The following is a 25795-nucleotide window of genomic DNA, read 5'->3' as shown; positions in this document are numbered from 1 at the left end:
CAAAGACCTCCTATTCACCCCCCTGAGCTAAGTTTCAGGCGATTTCCAAGTGTTTGCTTCCTGGTGAGCAGATGAGAAACTGGCGATCGCATGTTTTGCGGCCTCGATAATCTCCTCAGCAATCCTTCACAAATTTGCATCCAGAGTTATTCCTTCTAGGCCTTCTGAATAACTCTGAGCTTTGCACTTCTACACCTTTGATTTAGTTTCTCTTCCTCTTGTGAAGGGGTTATCGGTCTTTTTGTCAGGACGGTGCCGTTAGTCCCTTGCACCCTCTGCTTGAACCATGGTTCATCTTCGTCATCAATGTCAGCGCCCGCCAAGTCTTCGTCGTCATCGTCTGCTTCATCCCCACGAATAAGTTCCAGGAATGTCTGCTTCACAATTCTGTCTTCTAAGCTGTGGAATGAGATTACAGCAAGACGGCCATCTGGTGCTAGGCAGTCAAAACACGAATGGAGTGTGTCTTCTAAAGTTTGGAGCTCATCATTAACTGCAATCCTAAGGGCTTGGAATACCCTTGTCGCAGTTTTAATCCAGCCTTGCCGTCCTGTAGTTAATAAACATGTTGTGAGATTCTTATTTAATTATCTCCGGCTTGCAAAATTAGCAATCTTCTTTGTTTTGTAGAGAAGTTATATATAAACTACAGGACATTGACAAAGTAGCAAGCAGAAATTTGCATAAATCAAAGGATCAAATGGTCTATAAGAAATCGTTATTTTCTTGTAAATTCCACAAAAGTTTATCGAGCAAAAAAAATATATATATATATATATAAACTTGCATGGTGTTATCACAATCATAGAAGGAAACCTCAAAGTGTTATCATAATCATAGCTTCATACATACCTCCTGAAATGGTGCACGTTCTTTGGATAAGTTTGACAAGCTCGCCAGTAGAGTGTAAACCCCCTGTTTTCCGTTCTTTAACAATTCGCCTCTGAAGGGATTGCCAATTGCTTTCCTCCCCATAATCACGGAGGATACGCCCAACTTCAAGCTCAGGCCAAGAGTTCAAGATATCGTCTGCTGTTAAAGTTGCCTGTCTAGTTTCAGCTATAGGTTAGAAGCAGTACACAACTGTAACACAAAACATATATCAAGGTCGAGTTGTACCATTTGGACATTACTAATTCACCAAGATTGACTCAAACATGAAGTAACACACACAAAAATATTCCTGGATATTTTGGACATGGCAAGTTCAATAGTTGGAACTCGTGCATGTAAATACAGACAAAATGAAACACAACAGAAATGAACTAAGTGCAACTGTGTTTTACAAATTCCTAGATAGACTGTGTGATTGGCATTATGAATATGAGCGCATCTAAATAATTGCAGTTCATGCTATCTGCCAATAAAATGATCTTTTAGTATAACGAACTAATATTAGATATAAGTTGTTTTAATCTTTAGCCATGCAAGTTTGCAACACTGCATGATTGTAGTAAGTAGCAAAAAGAATATTGCATCCATAGATGGTGCATTCTGATAAGTAGAATAAAGAAATAACCAGTAAGGCTGTAAGTAAGACTAAATCAACACTGACCTTAGGGTCCATGCGCATGTCAAGTGGACCATCATTGAGCACACTAAATCCCCTATCTGACCTGTTAACCTGCGCACAGAAGACCAAAAAAATTGGGTCAGCCAATGGGAAATTTAGCAGTCTTGGCATCAGTTTCATCACATTTTACTGATTTTTTACCTGCATGGATGACATGCCAAGGTCGATGAGGATACCGTCAACTCCAGACGAGCCATCCGCCAGGCTCTCTTCAACGCCACCAAGAACATGCTTGATGTACTTGAAATTCTTGACGTGAGTATAGGCGCGCAGTGTCCCTTGCAGAGCATCTTCTCCTCCTTCCTCACTTGCCCTACTAGCAAGGAAAGCCTCGATGTGGCGCTGGCCAATCTCCAGCGCGGAGGGGTCGACGTCCATGCCAACGTGCAGCTCCATCTCCGGGTGCGCCTCCATCATCTGTCACCCCCAAGACGCATTCCATCAAACAGCATATGGGCACAAATGAGCACGCAACACTGAAGCCGCAACGAGTAGAGGCATTCAATTCTACTGAGCACGAACAGCTTGTTCCCACGACAACAGAAAGGTAGATGCGAAAGGAAAAGGATTACGGACGGCGAGGGAGTGGCCGGCGGCACCGAGGGTGCAGTCGACGAAGGAGCGGAGCGGGAGCGGGCGGCGGAACGCGGCGAGGACCTCCCCGAGCAAGACGGGGACGTGGTGGGAGTGGGAGTGGCGGCGGTATAGGCCGGGGTCGAAGGCGCCGGCGGAGCGGGTGCGCCGCTTGAGGTGCTCCTCCAGCTCCCGCCGCTGCGGCCGCCACATGGTGGTGTCCTTGGCCTTGTTCTTCGCCCTGGTCTTGCCAGTGGATTTGCACGAGACGGCATCGTGCTTGCGGCTGTGGGGAGCCGCCGCAACGGCGGCGAGCGGGCGCGCGCCGGGCGGCCGGAGGTGGAAGGGAACGAGGCGCCGCGCTGCCGTCGCCATCAGGAGTCACGAGCGCGCGAGGAACGGATAAATAGCGTGCGCCGCAGGGTGACCGTCCGTCGTCTGATCACGGATGGACGGTTCAGATCGGCTCGGTGCCTAGTCAGAGCTTTTCAGCTACAACAAACTCAGTTGGTTCGAATTCGTAGTCTATGGATACATATAACGGGATTACTGAATCTCAGTAGACTACAAAGTCTCAGTTCATGCTATAGTCATTAGATATTATACAAAAATCCATGTAAAAATTTCTTTTAAATTCTTTTTTTTATATGTTCTGTTACTTGACTGAGAAGTCTCGGTCGATTGAGATCTAGCCACAACCCTATATATAATAGCAGGGCAGCTGCCCAGAAAACTGTTCTTAGATCATTTCGATCCAAAATAATACTCCAACATTGTCCTATCTCTATATTTTGTGGTCTCAATTTGAGGCAGACCTGAACTTCAACCCCTTGCGCTATAAATATATAGCATGCAAGCACTTGCCGCAAAAACAAAGCTATGTGGCGCAAACGCCAAACCACCAAGTGAAACTTCCTCTCGCCGCACTCCGCCTCTCACCCCAACAGTCGCCAACCCAATTCCGGCCGCCAACGGCACTATCGTCGGTCCACCGCCCGCCACCGGCCCGCCGCTTCGGACAGTCGTGACAGCCCCGCCAATGCGCCTATTTGGGGTCCCCCATTGCGCTGGTTTTGGTCCGTCACCGGACAACCATTACTGACCACGTGAACGCCACGACCGAGCCGAGCCATTGCTACTTCGGATGGCGTCTACGAGGCCCTCTCAATGCCATTTCCACCTGACGCGGTGACCACCTCAGCTCCGACGAGCAACCAGATGGCTTCCTCCCCGAGGTGTTCGAGGAATTGCCTAGAAGGTCAAAAATTTGCTTCTCAGTTTTTTGTTTTGGACAAATGAGTATATTGTAATAAAAACTACTGTATTGTAGTTGAGTTCATTTGAATCCTCTTTTGTGGGATCATTCCTCGTCTGAAGAGGAATGTGACATGACCAAAGAGGAGGACACTGCTTTGATCTTGATGATGCACAAGAATAAGAGGCTGAAGCATGATGGTTCCGTTTTCGTCCATGAGTTGATTCGAAGGGATAGGCAAGATGCTCACGATAGACTGATGCGCAGCTATTCTACTCCAAATATGATGTATCCAGGGCGATACTTTCGATATCAGTTTAGGATGTCTCCAGATTTGTTCCTTTATATTGCAAACTGTGTGAAGCAACATAATCGGTCTTTGAGCAAAGGAGGAATTGCACCGGACTTGGACATAACACTATCTAGAAGGTGACTGTCGCATCATACATGATGGCGCATATGGTGTTCCGACAAATTTAATTGATGATAACTTGGCAATGGTAGAGAGCACTTCAATCTTTTACGTCAAACAATGAGAGCACCCAATGCTCAAGACATGGTGAGGCTTTTGGATATGAACAAACCCTGCGGGTTTCCAGGTATGCTTGGTTCCATTGATTGCATGAGTTGTAAGTGGAATAACTTCCCTACAACATGGCATGGACAGTTCAAATGACACAAGAAGGTTGCCACCATCCTTCATGAAGCCATGGGCAATCAGGAGACATGAATTTGGCATGCATACTTTGGGCCCTAGATCTTGCAATGACATCAATGTGCTTTAGCGGTCACCTCTCTTTGCAAAGTTAGCCAATGGGGAACCACCATTGGTGGAGTTCCAAGCAAATGGTCGCACGTACAACATGGGCTACCACCTTGCGGATGGTATATATCCGAAGTGGGCTACTTTTGTGAAGCCAATTTCAAGCCCCCAAAGTAAGAAAGAACTCTATTTTCATAATGCTCAAGGGTCTGCTAGGAAAGACGTGGAGAGATCTTTTGAGATTTTGCAAACCTAATTTGCTATTGTGCGAGGATCAGCTAGCTTTTGGGATCAAAAGATCCTTGGGTACTCCCTCTGTTCCTTTTTACTCCGCATATAAAATCCGTGTCGGGTCAAACTTTATAAAGTTTGGCCAAATTTATATTAAAAATATCATCATCTAGAATACTAATTCTATATAATATGAAACTAAATTCCATAATGAATCTAATGATATTGATTTGGTATTGTGAATGTTGATACATTTTTCTATAAGTTTGGTCAAATTGGAGATACTTTGACTTTAGATAAAACTTACATGCAAACTAAAAAGAAACGAAGGGGGTACATCATCACAGCCTGCATGATCATGCACAACATGATCTCTATGAATGAGCATGAGAAAGACTTGGATTGGATTATACCTTCTATGAACTCATGGGACAACTGGTACGGCCGCATAGAAGGGAAGACCAAATCCGATGTTTTCTGAGGTGCCCATGACATTTGAGATTCCGATAAGCATGAAGATCTTCAAAAAGATCCCGTTGAGTGGCGGGCATGGCATGGGAAACAAGACCACTAGTTTTATCTCATGTTTCATGTCATGTGTGATGAATGCTTTTGTGTTGAATTTGATGTTCTGGATTAATGAAGTATATAATAATTTGATGTCGTGAACTGATGAATTTGATTTTAACTAGTAAATGTGTACGTGCAATGCACGTCGATATTAGGAAGAAACTAATGACACACTGGTATTTGCTAGGATATCACTTACATGTTGATTATGTGATTAGCACATATATTGATATTTGGTATGATATTAATTACACGCTAAACATGTTGAGTGTTCACCATTGAACCAATGTAGATCGTTGTATTGACATGGTTTGATGATCGAGATTAATTGAATATGTCCCGTTGGGTCTTTCTATATTGGTATATAGATGTTTCTAATATTTATGTTTCATTTGTTTTAATTCATTTGATATTATTTGTTTTTTTAGGGAAGGCTATCATGGCTAGCTTTATTAAAATTAAACAAAGTTTACATCGTCTACGAGCTTACTGACGACACAGTCAGGAGGCTCGTCCAACCAACTGAAAGAAGATTTATTACAGAAACAAAAATTAGCTAGCGCATGAGCTGCTTGATTACAAGAACGATAACAATGCTTAAAAATGACCTTCCCCATCAAGGAACTAGTATCCACACATTCCGCGAAGATTGCCGCCGCTGAGTCCCACCATCTAGTTTGACCATTACAGAAGTTAATAACCTGTAGGGAGTCTGATTCCGCTTCCAACCGATTGAATCCAAGAGAATTAGCAAAAGCTAGACCGTCTATCATTGCCAAAGCTTCTGTAGTGATCACATCTGCAGCGAAAGGGATAAATTTGCATTGTGCCGCCACAAAGTTTCCTCTAACATCCCGTAGTATGGCCGCTGTAGCCCCCGCACCTTCATCTGGATAAAAAGCTGCATCAACATTCAATTTAATAAATTGAGGGTCTGGCTTACTCCATTTTGCTTCAGGAAAGCTAGGGGTGAGCGATGACGCCCTCTGATGATTGCTCGCAATGGATAGCACTGACAACGCCCATCTCCACTGTGGTGGAACTGATTCATTATGCGTTATTTGTCTTCGGATCCACCATAGGTACCAACCTCCCACGGCTATAACATGTTTGAAGTTCAAAGATGGATGCATAGCTACTTGTTGATCCGGCAGTGAGAGTATATATTCAAAGATGGCCGAACCTGATATGTCAACATGTATCGCTTGGTCAATGATATGAATTAACCTAAGATGGGACCACAAGGATCGTGCATTAGTGCACAAAAATAGCAGATGTCGGATGTCCTCGGCGCCTTGATGACAGATGGGGCATGCACCATTTGAACCAACATGCCTATTAGTAAGGATAGCACGAAGCGGAATAATTCCTTGCAAAATTCTCCAACCAAAAATCTGAACTTTACATGGACATTGCAGCTTCCAGAGAGTACTCCATACAGTCAAAGGGGTGGATCCACTTGGGCGCCCCATCATATTTGCATGCACCCGAAAAGTATGCATCCACTGCATATGATAAGCACTTCGAACTGAAAAAATCCCAGTTCTGTTTGGGTGCCATGCTATAAAATCATCAAATCCTTGTAAGTGAATAGGTATTTGGAGTATCCTGCGTGAATCAACTGGGTTGAATAAATTTGAGATCAAAGTCTCATCCCATGCTCCACTCGTAGGGTCAATTAGTTCACAAACTCTAGTTAATATGGTCTGGCCCCGTGGCGTGATTACCTTTCTATCCGGGCTAGAAGGTATCCATGGATCCGACCAAATGTTCACATGCTCTCCATGCCCAATTCTCCAAATGTAACCTTTTTTGAAGGTATCTAACCCCTTCAGAATACTTTGCCATGTAAACGAGGATCCATTTTTTGGTGTAGCTTCTAGGATACTGCCATTTGGAAAATATTTAGCCTTCAGAACTCTTGCAACCAGTGAGTCCGGGTCAGTAATTAACCTCCAGCATTGCTTAGCCAACATCGCCAGATTAAAAGAATAAAGATCCCGAAAACCCATACCTCCCTCGCCTTTTGGGATACAAAGTTTCCACCATGCCATCCAGTGCATCCTCTTATTCTCCTCATCATCACCCCACCAAAACTGTGCAATTATATCTGTGATCTCTTTACATATTCCTTTAGGTAGGCTAAACACGGACATGGCAAATACAGGTATAGCTTGAGCAATAGCTTTTAACAAAATCTCCTTACCCCCAACAGACAATATCTTTTCCATCCATCCCATCAGTCTAATTTTAATTCTCTCTACAAAGTGCCTGAAACAATCACTTCTGTCTGCACCCACTAAGGCTGGGAGACCAAGATACTTATCAGAGAGCGCTTCTGTATCAATGTGTAAGATTTGACAAATCTCTGCCTTTGAAACTACACTTGTATTCGGGCTAAAAAATGCTTGACTTGGCTAAACTCACCATCTGTACTGAGCTTTGACAATAGGTATCTAGTGTTTGCTGTAAGGAAGTTGCATTTAACACATCTGCTTTCATGAGAATTAGAGAATCGTCAGCAAATAAAAGGTGTGAAACTGACGATGCATTCCTGCACACTCTAATCTCATCCATGCCACCAACTTCTTCTTCATACTGCAACATACTAGAGAGCCCTTCTGCACAAAGAAGGAACAAGTATGGGGAGAGAGGATCCCCCTGCCGAATACCCCTAGTTGGGGTAAACACTTCTGTTTCTTTAGAGTTAAACCTCACTCTATATCTGACAGAAGAAACACAAGCCATGATCATCTCTATCCAATGCTCATGAAACCCCAACTTCTGCATCATGCTTCTCAAGAAAATCCACTCCGCTCGATCATATGCCTTGTGCATATCCAATTTTACTGCACAAAGCCCTGATTGTCCAGCTCTTTTATTTTTAATCTTGTGAACACATTCATAAGCTATCAAGATGTTATCAGTAATAAGTCTACCAGGAACGAAGGCACTTTGTGTGGGAGAGATGATATCCGGTAGAATGCTCTTCAGTCTTGCAGCCAACATTTTTGAGATGATCTTATACAAAACGTTACATAGGCTTATAGGTCTATACTGAGTAATCAATTCAGGGTTGTCCACCTTAGGAATAAGAACTAAGGTAGTATCATTCCACTCGGCTGGTATCTGACGGTTATTTAGAGCAAACAGTACCTCTTGAGTGATGTCATCCCCAAGAACATGCCAAAACTTTTTGAAAAATATTGCGTGTAGTCCATCGGGCCTGGTGCCTTGAAATCGCCTATGCTGAACACTGCCTTGTGGACGTCATCTTGAGTAAACGGCGCAATCAAGGCCTCATTCATATGCTCTGTCACTTTAACCTGAACCTTTTGCAGAATCGAAGGATCTACCTGTTGTACCTCCGAGCTAAATAAGCCATTAAAATAATTCTGAATATGTTTGCTTAGGGGTGCTGTACCTTCCACAATATTACCATCAGTATCCTTCAGTTTTTTTATAAGATTTTTCTTCCTTCACGCCGACGCATATGCTTGAAAAAACCCAGTGTTTCGGTCGTCAAATTTAAGCCAGTTGGCTCTAGACCGCTGCATGTAATGGATCTCTTCCAGTTCTAACAGGAATTCACTGTCCAGGAGAAACTTAATCGCATGCATGGTATATTCCATGACTGGGACCAACGTGTGCTAAAGAAACCTAAGAAAAGGTTGAGAAGGGCACAGAAGGAGTTAGAGAAGGTGATGACAGGTCCGATTACTGATGAGTCGGAGGAAAAAAGAAAAGAGCTGGCAGTATTATTTGTTTTAATATATATGCAATTGTAATTTTCTACTCCCTCCATTCCTAAATATATGTCCTTTCAGAGATTTCAATATGGACTACATACGGGGCAAGATGAGTGAATCTACACTCTAAAATATGCCTATATACATTCGTATCTAGTCAATATTGAAATCTCTAAAACCGTCGATGCAGCCATGGACATCATCGCTCCTCTCGCCACCACAACAGCGAGCGCGGGCACCGCAGCTACAACCAGAAGGACGCGACCCCGGCTGTAGCCACGCCCCCAGCCCTGGCTTCCGTCCTGGTGCAGCTCCAGCATTCAGTTTCTGCTGCTCCTGAGACCGCGCTGCATTCCGCCACCATGAAACCTCTACAGCCGATGACGCCTACCACTCCCTCCGCGGCGCCCACCGTCTTCGCGCCGGGACAGCTGCTGGCTGCACAGTGGGCTTTGGGAGCGTCCCCGAACTCGCCTATGCTGACCTCGCTCGGTCGCGCCTCGCCGCATCAGAAGCCGTGCCGGGACTGGTCCCTGGCCATCAAAGGCGTACCTGACGTCCTGAATTCGAAGCTCGCTTCGCTGCCACCCTCGGTTGAGGCTGCCCCACAGAGTACATGGGAAGATGAAGCCCCCGTGGAGGAGTGTACCATGGCGGCACCCACTTGTCAAGCGTCGCCGCTCTCGCTTCTGCTCCAGCCCCACGTTCCGGAGGTCTGGGACGACGACATGGAGAAGGTAGCTTCCGATGCTCTGGGGCATGAGGTGGCGCTCCTGCCACTTCATATGCAAGAGCCAAACGGGCAGCTGGGCCAGGCGGTCGAGGCCCCATCCGACCCGACCTTGCTGGAGCTGGAGACGCCTTCCACGGAGCTCGAGTCTGCGCCGGCCGAAACGCCTTTTTTGAGCTCGGTGGAAGATCTCTTCGACAGGCCGCCTGTGCCGCTCCTCCCGCGGCCTGCTGCGATCACACCACGTCCTCGACCAGCTGTGGCTGTGCCCCCTTCTGAGGCATGTCGCAGCGAGCGCCTTCGTGCTAAGCCGGTGATGCACGCTATGGATAAGGCGATACAAGTGCTCCTCAACAAAATGGGCTGTGATGCCAAAGGTTTGCCTCTGATTCAAGCTAGGGAGAAGTACATCAGCAAGTTCAAGACTCAGCTGCCAGACAAGACCATTGAAGGTCTAGCTATGCTTTTTAAGCTGAACGTCCGTAGCATCATGGATGCGGATAATGCGCTGATCGCCATGGGCGGCGCGGGTGGAGCTGATTCTAGCCTTCAGAAAGACTTTGCTTAGATGGAGACCAGGTTATGGTCCCGTGGTTCGATGGCCCCTAGTTTTGGCATGTTTGTCTCAGTCTTGATGTTATGCAATAGCTTTGGGGGCGGGCATGTCACCCCCGTTTTCATCTACTATCTGGCTTTCTTTTCTGAGCTGCTAAGATGATCGGTCCCAACCTCAACGTGGCTGACTGGAACGTTCGAGGCCTGAACGACCAAGCTCGCAAAGACACGGTCCACGCCTTTCTGTCAGACACTCCCTGCCATATCGCGTGCCTTCAAGAGACCAAACTTGATTTCATAGATCAACAAACTGCGGCCTACATTGGTGGTTTTAAGCTCAGATCTTTCGCTCACAAGCCAGCTGTTGGCACACGAGGTGGTATTCTTCTTCTCTGGAATGAAGATCAAGTCTCTGTTACAAACGTTCACATTTGCAGCTTTTTGATCTCCGCCCAGATCACCATCCGTGAGTGCAGCACCTCTTTTCTCCTCACCACAGTATATGGCCCTAGCGTTGACACAGATAAAGGAGCTTTTCTTGCCGAAATCATCGCCACTGCTCCCAACAACGATCAGAAATGGCTCATCCTTGGTGACTTTAACCTCATCCTTCAAGCGGAAGACAAGAACAATGATAAGCTGAATCTTCGTCTTATGGGCCAGTTCAGGCGTGCTCTGAATACTTACCATCTCAAGGAGATAAAACTACAGAACAGGAAGTTCACCTGGAGCAATGAAAGGGAGAACCCCACTCTCGAGAGGCTGGACCGCGCTTTTTGCAACCCGAGCTGGGATTTGACTTTCGAAAGTCATGTCTTGCACGCTCTTTCGTCATCCTTGTCGGACCACTGCCCCCTCCTCCTTTCCAACCAGAGTGGGCCCCGTAAACCTGCGACTTTCCGCTTTGAAACCTTCTGGACTAAAATGCCGGGTTTCCAAGAGACGGTTCTACAGGCATGGTCAGCGCCCTCTTCTCACACTCAGCCGGTGCACGTAATCAACCACAAGCTCAAGACCACCGCGCTCAGCTTGCGATCCTGGAGCAGGGGTCTCTTCTCTAACTGCAAGCTTCAGCTCTCCATGGCTCTGGAGGTCATTCTCCAGTTAGATGTCGCCCAGGACTCTCGCCCCCTGTCCACGGAAGAGAGGGCCCTCCGTGCTGGCCTTAAAAGACGGATTCTAGGGTTGGTGGCCTTGGAACGCTCTAGAAAACGTCAGGCCTCCAAAATCAACTATCTTCGCGATGGAGACGCCAACACAAAGTTCTTTCATCTGCGGATTAACTCGAGGAAACGCAAGAACCATATCCAAAGGCTCAAACATAATGATGGTTGGCTGACAACACATGAAGATAAGGAGAACGTCATTCTCGAACACTTCTCCAAGACCTTGGGTCGCCCTCCCCTCCGGCAGCTAGACTTCAATTGGATGGTCGTTGATCCTAGCACCCATGCTTTGGAAGATCTCGACCTCCCCTTCTCTGAGTTGGAAATTAAGGAGGCGATCGATGATATGCCTTCAGAAAAGGCCCCCGGCCCCGATGGATTTTCCATTGCTTTCTTTCAATCATGCTGGGATATTGTCAAAGATGATCTCATGAGGGCCATCACTTCTTTCTCCGAGCAGTCAGCTTCTAATTTCGCCATCCTCAACACAGCTAACATCGTCCTCATTCCAAAGAAGGACGGTGCGGAAGCCATCACGGATTTCAGGCCAATAAGCCTCATCCACGTGGTCCCGAAGATTATCGCTAAAGCTATGGCTCGCCGGCTCGGTCCGAAGATGGATGCTATTGTTTCTCGCTGCCAAAGTGCCTTCATCAAAACGAGAACCATACATGACAACTTTATGTATGTCAGAAACACCGCTCGCAGTCTCCATCGCAGCAAAACTCCGGCTCTCCTCATAAAGCTGGACATTGCCAAAGCTTTCGACACAGTTCGCTGGGACTATCTACTCGACCTTCTGCGCCGTCTCGGCTTTCCTCCTAGATGGCGTGCTCTGCTATCCAGCCTCTTCTCCTCGGCCACGTCTAGAGTAATCCTTAACGGTATCCCCGGTAAGGACTTTGCTCACGGCCAAGGACTTCGCCAAGGAGACCCGCTATCCCCCCTGCTTTTCGATATCGCCATCGACCCGCTGCAACAAATTCTGGATAAAGCAACTGCGTCTGGTTTGATGAGCGAAAGTCCTGGAGGTTCACAACATCCTCGGATCTCTCTTTACGCTGATGATGTTGCCATCTTCATTGCCCCTTCGGTGCAGGATATATCCTGCCTGGCAAATATTCTTCAAGGCTTCGGGGAGGTTACGGGCATGGTGACCAATGTGGCTAAGAGCTCTATTGCCCCAATTCGCTGCTCCGATGTTGACCTCACCGCAGTTCTGGCAAACTTCTCGGCGGCTATCACCCAGTTCCCTCTCAAGTATTTGGGGTTGCCCTTGTCGCTTGGTAGACTCAGAAGGACCGACCTTCAGCCATACATTGATAAAGCTGCGTCAAGGTTGAACCCTCTGAAAGGAAGATTCCTAAATCGGGCGGGGTGCTGCACTTATGTGAAATCTGTCCTTTCTTCCATGCCGATCTTCCTCCTGACCGCTATCAAAGTGGATAAAGGCTTCCTAAGGGCTATGGCCAAGATCTGTCACGGTATGCTATGGGACTGCAAGGAATCTGTCAGCGGTGGGAAATGCAAGGTCAACTGGCAGAAGGTCTGCCGCCCTAAGGAGCTTGGTGGATTGGGGATCCTAGATTTGGAAAGGTTCTCCCGCGCCCTTAGACTTCGCTGGCTTTGGGACGAATGGAAGGCTCCTGAAAAACCTTGGGTAGGTTTTGAAACTCCTAACGATGCCTCAGATAGATAGCTCTTCAACGCCGCGACTCGTGTTACTATCGGGGATGGCAAGAAGGCCTCCTTTTGGTCTTCCTCATGGCTTGACGGCAAGCCACCGAAAGATATGGCACCTCTGATCTTCAAAGCTTCGAGGAGGAAAAACCGAACGGTCCATGATGCCCTTACTGATCATACCTGGGTAGCGGATATTGCGGTGGAGGCCTTCACGGCAGAGCACATTGGCCAGTTCGTCCAGCTATGGGATCTCATCTCAGATATCCAGCTCTCCCCAGATATAGAAGATTCCATCATCTGGACCCTCTCCCCAAATGGATGCTACTCTGCGAGCTCCGCCTATAAGGCGCAGTTCATGACCGCGCTGCCTTGCTCCTCCGGCTCGATTGTCTGGAAAACGTGGGCGCCTCCCAAATGCCGCTTCTTCACTTGGCTCGCCGTCCAAAATCGCCTCTGGACCGCGGATCGCCTGGCCAAACGTGGATGGCCACACCAGCCCTCCTGCCAGCTATGCCGGTGCTCCCCTGAGACGGCGAGACACATGCTCTTTGAATGCCATTACTCCAAGAGGATCTGGTCCGCGGCGGCATCCTGGCTCTCCTGCCCGGAATTACTGCTTAGCATGGGCTCTGGTCGCCCCAAGGTGGTGGACTACTGGCAGGCCTTAGCTAGGTCGCCCTCTTCCTCTCCCAAGGGTCTAAAAACGGCTATCATGCTCATCACCTTGGAAATCTGGAAGGAAAGAAATGAGAGAGTCTTCAACAAGAAATCCTCTCTGCCGGTGGTGGTCATGCACAAGATAAGAGAGGTAGCAAAAGATTGGACTCTAGCGGGAGCAAAAAACCTGGCGGATCTTGTGGGCTGATCTGTTTGTTGTTTTTGTTTTTTCCTTTTCCTTTGGGATGGCCTAAGCCATTCCCACCTTGTTGTTGTTCTTGCTCCTTCTTTATCAATATAAGGCAAAGCTTTTGCCTCGTTTCAAAAAAAAAATCTCTAAAATGATTTTATATTTAGAAACGGAGGTAGTATTTTACATCATCAATTGGAGAAGAAGAATTTCGGTGCCATATTTACATTAGAAGCATAATTTCCAATGCTCTAAAAATTCTTTTTTTACCTTAAAACTGCTTTTGAGTCCCCTATTTTGTAACTCATAAACGCGTTTTCCTGCTCGGGCTACATGAAGCTTTGTTTTTAGAAAATTTCAAAATAATGTTTCACTGATTTAATAATTTTGCAAACAAATCCAGTGTCATATGGATGTATACTACATGTGTGCAGATTTTCATCGCAAAATACATTGACACGCAAGCTACAGAAAAGAAGAATTGGTGATTTTGAACACATTCACTATATAAAACCAACGATTTTCACTTTTTGTGCAGTTCATGAATCAATGTATTTTCTCATGAAATTTTACACATGTAGCGTATAGCCATACGTCAATGTGGATTTTGTTTAAGATTTTTTTTTACTTTGAAATATAACTTTTGAATGTTTCAAACAAAGGGCTACATGTAGCCCGAGCACCAAAACGCTGCACTCTACACACTGCATAGCTAACCAAGCACAACACTTCACTGGAAAAAAAAAACAAGCACGACGCAATTTGCAAATATTTGCAAAACCAATTTGAAAACAATTTGGATGCTTGGGATGGCAAAATTTCAGACAAATCACCGTACAGATTTCTGCACAGCTCTAATTTTCGTCATGGCACAAGAATCCCCACATTCGAAATTTCCAATGTGATGATGATCTGACTGGACAAATCAAGATCATGCAGTACCTTGCAAGAAAGGAGGGGCAAAGAAAGACGCAGGATTTACTTTCCTTTATACTTTCAAAATAAAGACTTGTCCTACAAAATGGGAGGGGGACATAAATAAACAGAACCATGTCCAGTGCCCATCCCTCTACCTTCTTTCTCCCTACTATACCCCTCCTGACCGAGGCGACAAGAAACCAGAACGGAGGGGGGGAACAAAACAGCAGCGGCTACAACCATTGTTTTTCAACAATAGAGGATCCAAAGACCTATTATACATGAACGTCGACGATGGAGCAGGCAAGCAGCAAAAACAAGATTAGTCCAACTAGTACAGGTCAAACGAAAGAATCACCACACCCAAGGGACCGGGCCGGTTCCTATCGACGACATCAGCGGCAGTCAGCAGGGTGCAAACAGTCACCACCTACTGTGGTGCGCTGCGCCCTTCACCCTTCGGAGAATGGCAGGCTTCCGAGCCCCTATGTTAATCGTCGGCGAAGAATGGCCAGCGTCTTCTTCCATCTTCCAGGACAATCGGTCGACCTGGATCCTCCAACTCAACGATCCCAAGTTTCGACTTGGTGTGGGTGATGAGAGGACTGAGACCCTGCACACTTTCCTAATCTTCTTTCGACGACAGTATACCTGTACAGATGCAACTAATCATGTTGTAGCAACCTCTGCTGCTCTCTGTCTCATCATCTCATTAACAGCAGCCCTCCTCCGGGAATCGGACTGCTGTTGCAGCCTTCTAAGATGCTCTTTGAGATCCCTGTATGGTTACCAGAGGTGACGGTCAGATGTTACTCCAGAGACGACTGAAATACTGTATGCATAAGCACAGGGGTGGTGGGGGGGTAGCGGGACAAATGAGAGATGCGCCAACACACCTGCACCGTGGCACACTGCATCCTGAATCTCTGCAAGCTCGGGCATGGAGCTGAAGCATGTACCACATTTTCTTGCACAGGGCACACCCTCCGGAAGCACGCGTCTTGCACTGCATCCCATGCCGAAATAGTCCCTTGACTTTACGGCAGTTAGGATATTGGCAGCTGCCAGAGCGGCATGTCGAGGCATGTACCAGAAGATCAAGCATTTTCCTTAGCTGCAGGATGATGGTAAAAGGAAAATTAATGGTGGAACTGTTTAACAAAAGGATTGTAGTGGAGCACATGACTTATGCACATTAACTACTTTACAAATTGCAGCCTCGAAAAGCAAAGATGCACATGTTGACTGTTTCCACAATATTATGATGAACAAATGAGAATGCTGGAAGAATATTTATGTCTTCCGATTTGTAAAGCTCCGGCTTAACTCAATTATTACAGTGATTTGCCAATTATTCCCTCCGTTCGTAAATATAAAAAAGAATGGTATTTAAGCTAGACTGCTGTCAAGTTTTTTTAATGAAAATAAACAGAAAGTCACAACTTCAACAATCGCAGGTTAGGAACAATTTTACTAGTGGAAATCATCTGAAGGGGCTTACCTGTTGAACACGCATTTGCCGGGCTTCCTTGTTTTGGGCATCACGGTCGGCAACTGATGGATGGTTTGTCAACTTGTGAGGATGATTGACTGCTCCTTTTTGGTAACAACCATTGCACACATCAAAATCTGGACAAATTTCACACCGCCAGCCTTGACCAGTTTCAATATCATGGCTACAGACATTGCATGTAGTGACAAACGCTGGTGCAGTGGGATTATGTAGGTGGTACAACACCATCATTGACGAATGCTTAGCACGGCGAAGGGTGTCATATTGGTAATGGTTCCCTTGACAAAGACTGAGAAATGCCTGCCTGGTGTCAAAAAACTCACTTTCTAGAATATCGTCTCTATCCTTTGTCTCTTCAGGCACCCCAACAATGTCAACCTAGGACATCAAGTTATATGTTACTAACTTTCTCTTTCTCTAAAGAGAAAAATGAGTCTTGTTTACTTACTGGATGGAGCTTATGTGTGTCTCTACTATTACTCGGATGCCTCTCCCTATCTTCAAGATGTTGTTCTGCACTGTAACACCTGCAACAGGAAAATACTAAATTCACGAAGAGAACTTTAAAAGGGCTAAAAGGTTTGTCTAACATGGCAAGCTGTGTAACTACAAACAATTCATCCCAAGGATAACTCTTATATACACAATTTTCAAGAACATGTAGTTATTCTCATAACAATCTCGGCAGTCAGTTGGGTTATTAAGGTGTCACCTCACCCCGAGCTAGGCCGGTGATGCCATGGTTGGGGTGGATACCAGGCCCCCTTGCTTTTCCAGGGGAAGATTAAGCGGTCATCTGGGGTTCCCAAGAGTCACCCCGGTTCATAGCAAGTCACCTTGGGTCTGGAGAGATTGACTCCTTCAGGGTCCTGGTTTCATGGGTTGCACAATGACCGCTGCTGAGCCTTTGCTCCTAAGCCACACGTTTGATGAGACGGCACCTCTCCATGAGAGGCCTGATAGGATCAAGGAGGGTGGGGGGACGAGATATGGCCACCGGGGATTGGCAAGGAGTAGAAGCCAATGGCCGTGGAAAGTTTTTGTGGGTGCCAAGAGAAACAGATTTGCAGATCTGCCTTGTTTTCTCGTTTCCTGGTCTGTTGGGTATCTTGATGATATGGATACAATTTGTTGCAACAGAAAGAACAGGGATCATGCATGGCATCAACAAAGAGATGTGTAGGGATACAGTAGTTTGTGTGGTAAACAAAGCGTCCTTAGGCACACATTTGTTAAATGTTACAACTTAAACTGCTGCTTTATAAAATAAATATAATTTTCATGCAAGTGCCTTGATTTGAGGCACCTGGCCCTGAGAAAGGGCAATAATGCAAAACTTGTTGGTACATACAGATCGCTTTCATTTCAACTGTGATCACATATACTCCCTCCATTCCTAAATATAAGTCTTTTTAGAAATTTCAATACGGACTATGTACGGATGTATATAGACGTATTTCAGAGTGTAGATTCACTCATTTTGCTTCGTATGTAGTCTATTGGAATCTCAAAAAGACTTATATTTAGGAACGAAGGGAATAGTATATAAGTACATGTGGCCTCTATAGCACAGGTGTCATATTGTTTATGAAATTGACTTACTTGTCACAGATGTAAAAACTTCTGCATTGATGGCAAACCCAGCGTTTTCCAGACGACATAAGGATACAACAGTGGCTACAAGAATACTGCAAATGGACCATAATAAAATCTTCCTTCATTGGATAAATGGTTTCCCCAAGCTGCATATATCAAAATCGAATTCATGAGAAAGATGTCATCCAACTGAAACAAACAAGTACAATTTCACAAACACAAAAGAGGGGGCTCCGAGAGATCTCGTATTACAATTACCAGAGCATAAGCTTACCTTCTGCATCAGCATAGCGTCCTTAGAAGCATTTCCACTGAGATCAGTGTGGCCAGCAGCTTTAAGCGCTCTTTTTGTAATAATTTTCTTTGTCTTACTCTTCTTCTGAAGCTTTCGGTCATCTTCTTCTTGACGCAGTTGATTAATCATATCTTCCGCAGCTCCAGGCCAATAATCTCCATCGAAGTAAGGCAAACGAGAAGCGGTAACTTTAGCCTTGCACTCTCCCATGGTAATGAAGAAATGGTCATACAGATTTGTAAGCTCAACAACAATCTCCTCCTTAGTAGCTTTTCGAAGCATGGCTAAGTACCTGAGTGTGAAGACATCAGAAATCATGCAACCAGGAGCTCAATGTAAGCAGAGTAACATATGTGTCAATCAAAGGTCTTACCACTCCCGCAGTTTGTCAGATTTTGGAGTCTTCTGAATCTCAGGATGGCAATATAAAATGTAATCTTCACCTTTCAAAGGTGGGCAAGCCCATATATAACAGCTTGTGAATCCACGCTGCTTGCAGTATTCAAGATATCCTATCTGTACACATAGATAACTGGAGTAAGATTGTAGGAAAATGCTAGCTTAAAGAGGAAGGCATCACATCTAATAGTTTCATATAGGAATTTTCTGACCAGACTGGCAAGAGAAAATATTTACAACTGTGATTAAAATTCAGCAAATACAGCAACTTACCAGAATTTCATGGTAGACGAATGTACGCAAGGCCTCTCCAGTGGCTGCTTTAATCTCAGGTCTGAAGTATTTCACAGAATCCAGGTATGACAAATAAACTCGACGTTGGTTCGGATAAGCGCAGTCAGCACCAAATTCTTGAACATACATTCCAAATAAGCACACTTCTACGCCTTCTATTTTCTGGAACAAAAGAACAGCCTGCCAAACAATCACAGGAACAGAATCATGGATATCAGAGTCTGTTGTCAGCATAATTTATACTTTAGGTACAACTTCCTACCTTGGACTTGTAAGGGAACTCTGTCGGGTAATTATCTTCTTGAAAAATTTCCAAAAAGCGTGGTTTAACTTCAACCTTCTTATCCACCGATGAAACAACTCTGACCACAAGACCTTCTGCTCCGGCGACCTAACAAATATTTTACAGTTAGACTTTAAAAGTGATGGAGGGAACATTTCTATCAAAATAGTTCATAATGATGCCAAAATGAATGGTATCTGGTGTAGTCCAAATTACAGGAAGTGAAGTTAAACCACTTCCTTGTTGATTTTTCCAGCCATCGTCAAGAAAAGCAGCACATAAATTATCAAGATATAGAACATACTTCAAGTAAAAAAGTTAAGTAAAGCGCATATACACTTCGGGTCTCTGAACTGCCAAAAAGATCAATCCTGGTTGATTTTTCACAAGCCATCCATCATTTTGTAGCCCCTTTTTTTGTTGCTGTGCTTTTCATTGGGTCGTAAACAATCAGCAACAAGTTTGCACTATGTGACCGCATTTGAAACTTTAAATATAAATACAATTTGGTATATTTTCCATGTAAGCCTTTAATATATAGTTGAAGCTTCCGAGCAATTAATGGGCAATTTCATACTATTAATCGATTCTCCAAAATGGCATACCTCATTACATACCAGGTTGATGGAAAACTATTAATTAAATAAACTGCTAGTTCATCCTGGTTGATGGAAAAGGTTGCAATGGGGTCTGAAAAAAATTAAACAGGCATTTTGTTTTCTGTTTTTCCGGGCAATCATTATAGTACGCTGCAATGATTTGCATGGTATTTTTTTAAGGATTTACATGGTGGGTAGGCACTTAGATAACACTTTCAGGTAGCATATTTTTGTGACATAAGGTAATATACTACCAAAGTACGTTGAGGTCCCATATAACATACTTCAAGTACGCATGCACTTCCAACAAGACTTAGTTTCACTAACCTCATCAACACTACAATTTGAACTATTCGCCCGATTCTGTCTCTCCCACTTAAGCCGTTTAAAAAGCCGCTCTTCTATATGATCGCTAAGAACAGTTCTTGGCAGATCACTTGCTCCAAGAACAGCACTCTGTGGTAGAGGCATGCGCAGCCCACACTTCACTTCATTACTATAGCAATTCGGGCAAGTATACTCTGCTTGTCCTCCATCATTTCTTCTACCATTAAACAGAGCACATATCTGATGCTGCCAGCATTCACATTTGTCACACTGAACCCACTGTGGAATGCATCAGTCAGAAAGATTAGTACAAATCAAGCATAACCAAAATTATAGTTATACAACCACCAGAACAGAGATAGGGAACTTACCCATTCTTCAGTTTCCTCATCATTTCTTTTCTTCTCAAATCGGGCCTTCAAAAAATTCTGTCCTTCAACCTCAATGGTGTCACCACGGGACTCATTGTAACATGGAATACAGAAAAAGTGGCGGGTGTCACCAGAACCAACAGTATAGTATGGTGCATTTCGCTTTATCCGAGCACCACAAGGGGAGCAATATATGGGTGGAGGTTCAAAAGTGAGTTTTTCCACTTTGCAGAGCTGGCATGAATTTTCATTTTCGGAAGACACCAGCAGTTGATTCTTTTCAGCTTTAGCCTTGCTCTGTCAAATGGCAAGACATGTAAAATTGTTCCTTCTAAAAACACATATTAGGGTTACAGTACAAGTTTCATCATGACAACTGCATGATGAGATTAAGAGTACTTGCACAAAAACACATGTACACAAAAAAGAACATGCAACATTTATCTCATGATGATAAGGTTTTTTTTTCTTTTGGTACGACATAGTTCAACTTCTAGTAATTAAAGTTTGGTAAAGCGACAGCGCAGTAATTTTTGTGCAAGCTTCCGTAGTAGTTAGACATTATATGCAGAAGTGAAGGAGGGAAATATTTTTTCACCCATTGGAAATACAAACAAACAGTAAGCTTTCTGATGTTTGCTTGTGTAAATGAGGACATTAAAGCACATATAACACATTTCATGAAAATTAAAGGCTTTCTACTCATCTCCTATATTTACTTGACAACTGATCTTGTAATTCCGGGGAAAAAAATACCCAATGTTAAAGCAGTTTATTCCAAGTAAAAGACATACCTGGCCCACCCACAGCCTTAGACTCTCTATATGTGCATTGATTTGTTCTGGAGTGAACAACTCAGTCAATGAAACACCTTTTATTTTTGGTTTTCCTGATTTCAATGCTGTGGCCTCTGTTGAATCATTTGTTTCATTCTTAACCTCATGAACATTTTCACTTGTCCCTTTGTCAACCGGCAAGATTTCTTGCTTGACATGAGACTTCATCTCATTTGAAACAGTAGGAATGACATTGTGCCTCGCTGTAGGCACATTTCCATCAGCACCATAACCCATCTTTACGGGCTTCTGCAGAGGTCGCATGTCAGCCTTTACATCCAACTCTCTTTTCATGTATGCCGTCTTTTTATTCTGCTCAAGCAGCTCGGGATGTGATTCCTGTAATACAAACCCTGGGTTCACCTGAGGATTGGAGGCTCTAAGTATTTCATGCTCTGGAACATTGGGTGACGCGGGCTGCATCTTCAAACGTTTTGGAACAGATGGCTGACCATCAAAGGATTCAACAGACACTGGGTCAATGTCCATTATATCACTGTCTACCCCATTCATGATTCTTTGAGTCATATTCTGTTGAGCAACTTTTCTAGGCTCAGGGACTTTTTGCTTACTTGCATGTTCAGCCGAGAGGCGCAAAAATTTCTTTACATTACTACATACAGGACACTGCTCATCAACACAAGTCTTATAATGCTCAATTAACATTCTTGACTTACTGCACTTCTTCTGTGGACAATCTTTTCTTTGGCAGTTGTCCAAATGCTTCACAAAATCCTGCAGCTGAACACAACGAGGTAATTTACAACTACCAAGAGGAGAAGAACATCCTTTTGCATGAAACAGCAACAGTAACCACCTCATCTGACGGAGGTAATTGATATTTCCAGTGGGCTGTTCCAATCCTCCAGCGGGGAGCTTTGGCAGTGCAGGGTCAACTGAGGTCACAGTGCAACCAGAAACACGCCAGTCAGATGAAAATGGCTGCTGTGCTCCGTCCTGGGCCATTGTTCTCTGACAAAAGTCATCCTGTATTTGCTTTTCAAGAGATAAATTGCTACTGATAGGAACCTTTTCCATTGTTTGAGGCCGCCATTGGTGCTGCTGCATTTGCTCTGTCTGTGTTCCTTTCAAAACATAACTGACATCATTCGAGCTAACATCAAGCTGCTGATTAGGGTGCAACAATGGCTGAGAATCGTGAGAACCAGAAGCACTGAAATTTTGAGATCCAGAAAGATGTCCAAACACCTGCGCACCTTTGACGTTATCATGAGCACTTCTTTGCTGGTATTGACCCTGGAAATTTGGAAGTGCAGGAGGTTCAATAGCTTGTGAAGATGTTAGTTCGGTGTGTGGCAAAGTTCCCTGTTCTGACACTTGCATAGAATGGCTGGAATTCAGTTGAGACTGTTTAAAGGAATTGCTCCTCAGCATAGCCTGCTGATGCTGTGAATTTGGTATCTGTTGATTGAGATGATATTGGTTTTGCACAAACTGGGAACTTGGCTGCACCTGATGTTGCTGCATTGAAAGCTGCTGTCGGAGTAGTTGTTCATGAGACAACTGAGATGGCTGGAAACTGAGTTTTTCTGACTGATCCAAAACCTCAGTTTTTATCTGCGGCTGCCCTTGAATGGATTGCATGTTTAGCTGATTGCTAAGCAGCATGGAATTCATTCTTGATCTAGACTGCAAGTTTGCAGCACCCATGTTCTGATTATTTGCTGTTGCTAAAGCAGAAGAACCAGTACCGTAGAAACTTCCTGAGCCACCCATGTCAACTGATGCTGCACAACAAAAAACGACACGATTTAGTTTGTCATCGTAAAGAGGGTAAGATATGACTTTTGCATTTTCGCTATGCATGACTGTGCATGTGTGTCTGTCGATATGGAAACTCACATCATTGGTACTACAGTGGAAACAATAACACTTTCACCCTCCATAGGTTCAAGGACTGTAGCAAACACATTAATTATGAAGCCAGTGACTCCAACAACAAGGAACTAAAGTAAGGCTTTGTGTTTACTTTTTAGCTGTTCCCTAACAACAATGCTCTAACAAGTTAGCTTGTACAAATGACTTGGATAATTAGAAATTGAACATATTGCAAACGAATAATAAACCCATCACTAGCTTTTGTTATACACCCTTCATGAACATGACTTCAAGATTATGGCACAAGTCACGATGATAAGGCAATAAAAGATAGGACACGTCAGCACACATACTTGATATTCTCTGTGTTGGATGCTGATTGAACTGTTGCTGCAAAGGTCTGGGCGAACTTCCAAAAGAGGATATGTTCATATATCCTTCTGGTGCTGCGTTTCTATTTGTAATCTGCGTGTTTGACCCATGCAATCCCATTCCACCATTCACATGTCCATCTGATAAACCAAATGCAGAAGAATTCTCCAGCATGCTTGAATGTATTCCAGAATTACTGTGCCCCCCAATATGCTGTATTTGATGGCTACTCTGGTTGCTTTGAAATTGCTTCTGCTGCTGCATATGTGGTGTCATAGCTGACTCACCATTGAAATATCCAGTTCCATTTGAATAGTCAGAATTAGTAGGTACATTTTGTTGATTACTGAATCCAGGAGTTGGGATCATATGAGTTACTTGTCGCTGAATACCCACTGGACCCATCGTAGATGGGACACTATTTGTGGTCGAATTTAGTGGGGCACTGGTAGTTAGATGCTGGTAGCCGTTAGACATTGCACCTGTAAGGAGCAATTAAGAATAAGTAAAGCCATGTAAAATGAACCAGCAAAAAATGAGAACAAACAGTGGCAGGGAACCACATATGCTTCAGCTTCTCACAAATAATCTTCCAATTATAAACAACAGAGACCTCGAAAGAAATGCCCCAATTTGGTCATGGATATATAAGCTATTTAGTGGATTTTTTTAAAAAAAAATACAAGCTATTAAGCAAGACTCCCAAAAGATGTTGTGTTTTTCTACCACATTGATTGAATTTTGCCGAATATACTGCTGGGCATTGGATACTTAGGCTAGAAACCCTACAGCATGGCTACAAGGGAATTTCAAGTTAAGGTACAACACAGCCCTAATGATATGAGCCGAAGATAAGTTAATCTATCCATACCAGGCATCGAGGTACCCATGTTGGCATTCTGAGGAACCATGCCTGCACCAGATGAGGAAAGACCCATATTGTCTGTTCCATAAGACATTCTAGAATTTCCACTTGCACCTTGTGTGATACCAGGTGTTGGAATCATTGTGCTATAACCAGAGGAAGATGCCATCTGCCTTGACATTTGTTGGTTTTGTTGATTTAGTTGGTTCTGAGCACTCAAGGTCTTGATAGCAAACTGCAATTGTGGCTCCACTGGTTGCCTCATCATATTGTAGTACTCATTCTGCTCAAACAGCCAAAATGATGGAACTGTGAGATCAAATTTTGCTAGATCCAAACAAGAAGTAAAAAAGAAAAAGGAAATAGAGAAATATACCCTGCTTGGGAATTTTCTAAACAAGATTTCCTCTAGCCGCTTTGCGAGTTCCGGCAGCCTCCGCCTCCAGTCAGCAGATGTCTGCTTCCTTCCTATATACTCATATCTGCCAATTTACGAACAAGTATCAGGCTTAAAAAACCATGTCAAGACTTTCTATCAGATTTGAACCATCAGCCATGGCGGCGAACCTAAAATTTTAGTCGGGAAGATGATTCAACTGCGCCCCAGTGCCGATATTTATATGCGGGTTCTTGTTAATTAAGGAAAGTCATAAGCTTTGGTTGCGTGAGTAAGCGTGATCGCCTCTATAATTTTGGGAACGAAATAAATATTCACCGTATAAACGTTGATAAGGATAGGCCGCATTAACGCAGTACAATTAATTAACACCCGCGCTAGCGCCTACTAAATATAAAAAGCCCAGCCACCGAAAGAAGTTCTTTTTTCTTTCCTTAGAGCAAGCGGCACTGAAAGAAGTTTGCAGTGTGGAGTGCTTACATCTTGTCGCGCATATTGGAGCGCATGAGAGCAAACTGTTGATCGACCCCCGGGGCAACAAGGCCCACGCCATCCTGCATCTGCTGGTGCTGGGGCAGGGGCATGCCGTCAGCACCGACGACACCGCTGCCACCGCCAACAACCTGATTCATCTGCGCCCCCTGCCCGGACATCTGCCCGGACAGGTGCGCCGCCTGCCCCACATTCATTGTCGCTGGCAGCCGCGCCTCAGACAAGGGCGGGCGACGTCATTCCAGCGCGGCGTGGCGCGGAGCAAGCTGAAAGAAGCGGCAGCCACTCCCGAGGGCGGGCACACGCGGCGAAACCCTTCAAAAGCTGCAATATTTCTTCCTGCTGGAGGGTCGGTCAGCGAGAATTTAACCAGACAGCCCTCTCTGAATCAGACACAAAACCCAGCCCAATTTTTCAGCATACGGAGCGCACTGTATACCAGACGGCAGCAGTCGACAGAGCGGCAGCGAGGAGCGAGCGCGAGCGATCAGGACGCTCGCGGGGCGGACGGAGCGCCCGCGGGACCGAGGCGCGAGGCCGGGCCGGCGAATTGGTGCACCCCCGCCCGAAACCCTAGAATCACGGGGCGGGCTACCGACGCCGCGAGGGGACCCCGCCTCCACGGCAAACGGCGATTGGGGGCCGGCCGGGGCCGCGGGGGCGGAATCCGTACGACGGCGAGCGGGGCGGCGGCGCGGGGGATT

At 45.0% G+C, this 25795-nt stretch overlaps 2 protein-coding genes across 2 annotated transcripts; both read right to left on the bottom strand.

Moving 5' to 3' along the window:
• Positions 1-6: 6 nt before the first annotated feature.
• Positions 7-2536, bottom strand: LOC119325612 (ribosomal RNA small subunit methyltransferase H-like). The gene is made up of 5 exons (XM_037599341.1): positions 2150-2536; positions 1715-1990; positions 1556-1624; positions 853-1045; positions 7-550 (listed from the first exon to the last, which is right to left on the bottom strand). The coding sequence occupies exons 1-5, from the start codon at positions 2519-2521 to the stop codon at positions 156-158; spliced, it is 1305 nt and encodes a 434-aa protein (XP_037455238.1). The 5' UTR covers positions 2522-2536; the 3' UTR covers positions 7-155.
• A 12117-nt stretch (positions 2537-14653) lies between these two features.
• On the bottom strand, positions 14654-25764 carry LOC119326620 (probable histone acetyltransferase HAC-like 1). Its single transcript, XM_037600251.1, has 16 exons — positions 25080-25764; positions 24579-24684; positions 24209-24485; positions 23319-23819; positions 21085-22874; positions 20291-20587; positions 19920-20198; positions 18973-19101; positions 18690-18890; positions 18391-18533; positions 17997-18309; positions 17729-17868; positions 16575-16653; positions 16115-16504; positions 15510-15727; positions 14654-15391 (listed from the first exon to the last, which is right to left on the bottom strand). Exons 1-16 carry the CDS (start codon positions 25286-25288, stop codon positions 15283-15285), a joined length of 5181 nt encoding a protein of 1726 aa, XP_037456148.1. The 5' UTR covers positions 25289-25764; the 3' UTR covers positions 14654-15282.
• Positions 25765-25795: the final 31 nt, after the last annotated feature.

Source organism: Triticum dicoccoides, chromosome 6B (genome assembly GCF_002162155.2).
Source record: "Triticum dicoccoides isolate Atlit2015 ecotype Zavitan chromosome 6B, WEW_v2.0, whole genome shotgun sequence".
In the NCBI taxonomy this organism is placed as follows: domain Eukaryota; kingdom Viridiplantae; phylum Streptophyta; class Magnoliopsida; order Poales; family Poaceae; genus Triticum; species Triticum dicoccoides.
The sequence above is the reverse complement of the archived record's forward strand: the minus strand, read 5'-3'. Positions and strand labels throughout refer to the sequence as shown.

What these genes read in the sequence shown, in the direction of transcription:
- LOC119325612 (XM_037599341.1), bottom strand. Translation starts at nt 2,521, where the DNA reads ATGGCGACGGCAGCGCGGCGCCTCGTTCCCTTCCACCTCCGGCCGCCC. An exon ending in CCGCCGGCCACTCCCTCGCC is followed by an intron (nt 1,991 to 2,149) that starts GTCCGTAATCCT and finishes TGGGGGTGACAG; the next exon opens with ATGATGGAGGCGCACCCGGA. An exon ending in ACATGCGCATGGACCCTAAG is followed by an intron (nt 1,046 to 1,555) that starts GTCAGTGTTGAT and finishes GAAACTAGACAG; the next exon opens with GCAACTTTAACAGCAGACGA.
- LOC119326620 (XM_037600251.1), bottom strand. Translation starts at nt 25,288, where the DNA reads ATGAATGTGGGGCAGGCGGCGCACCTGTCCGGGCAGATGTCCGGGCAG. An exon ending in TTAGAAAATTCCCAAGCAGG is followed by an intron (nt 24,486 to 24,578) that starts GTATATTTCTCT and finishes CTGTTTGAGCAG; the next exon opens with AATGAGTACTACAATATGAT. An exon ending in TCGTCTACCATGAAATTCTG is followed by an intron (nt 18,534 to 18,689) that starts GTAAGTTGCTGT and finishes CTATGTGTACAG; the next exon opens with ATAGGATATCTTGAATACTG.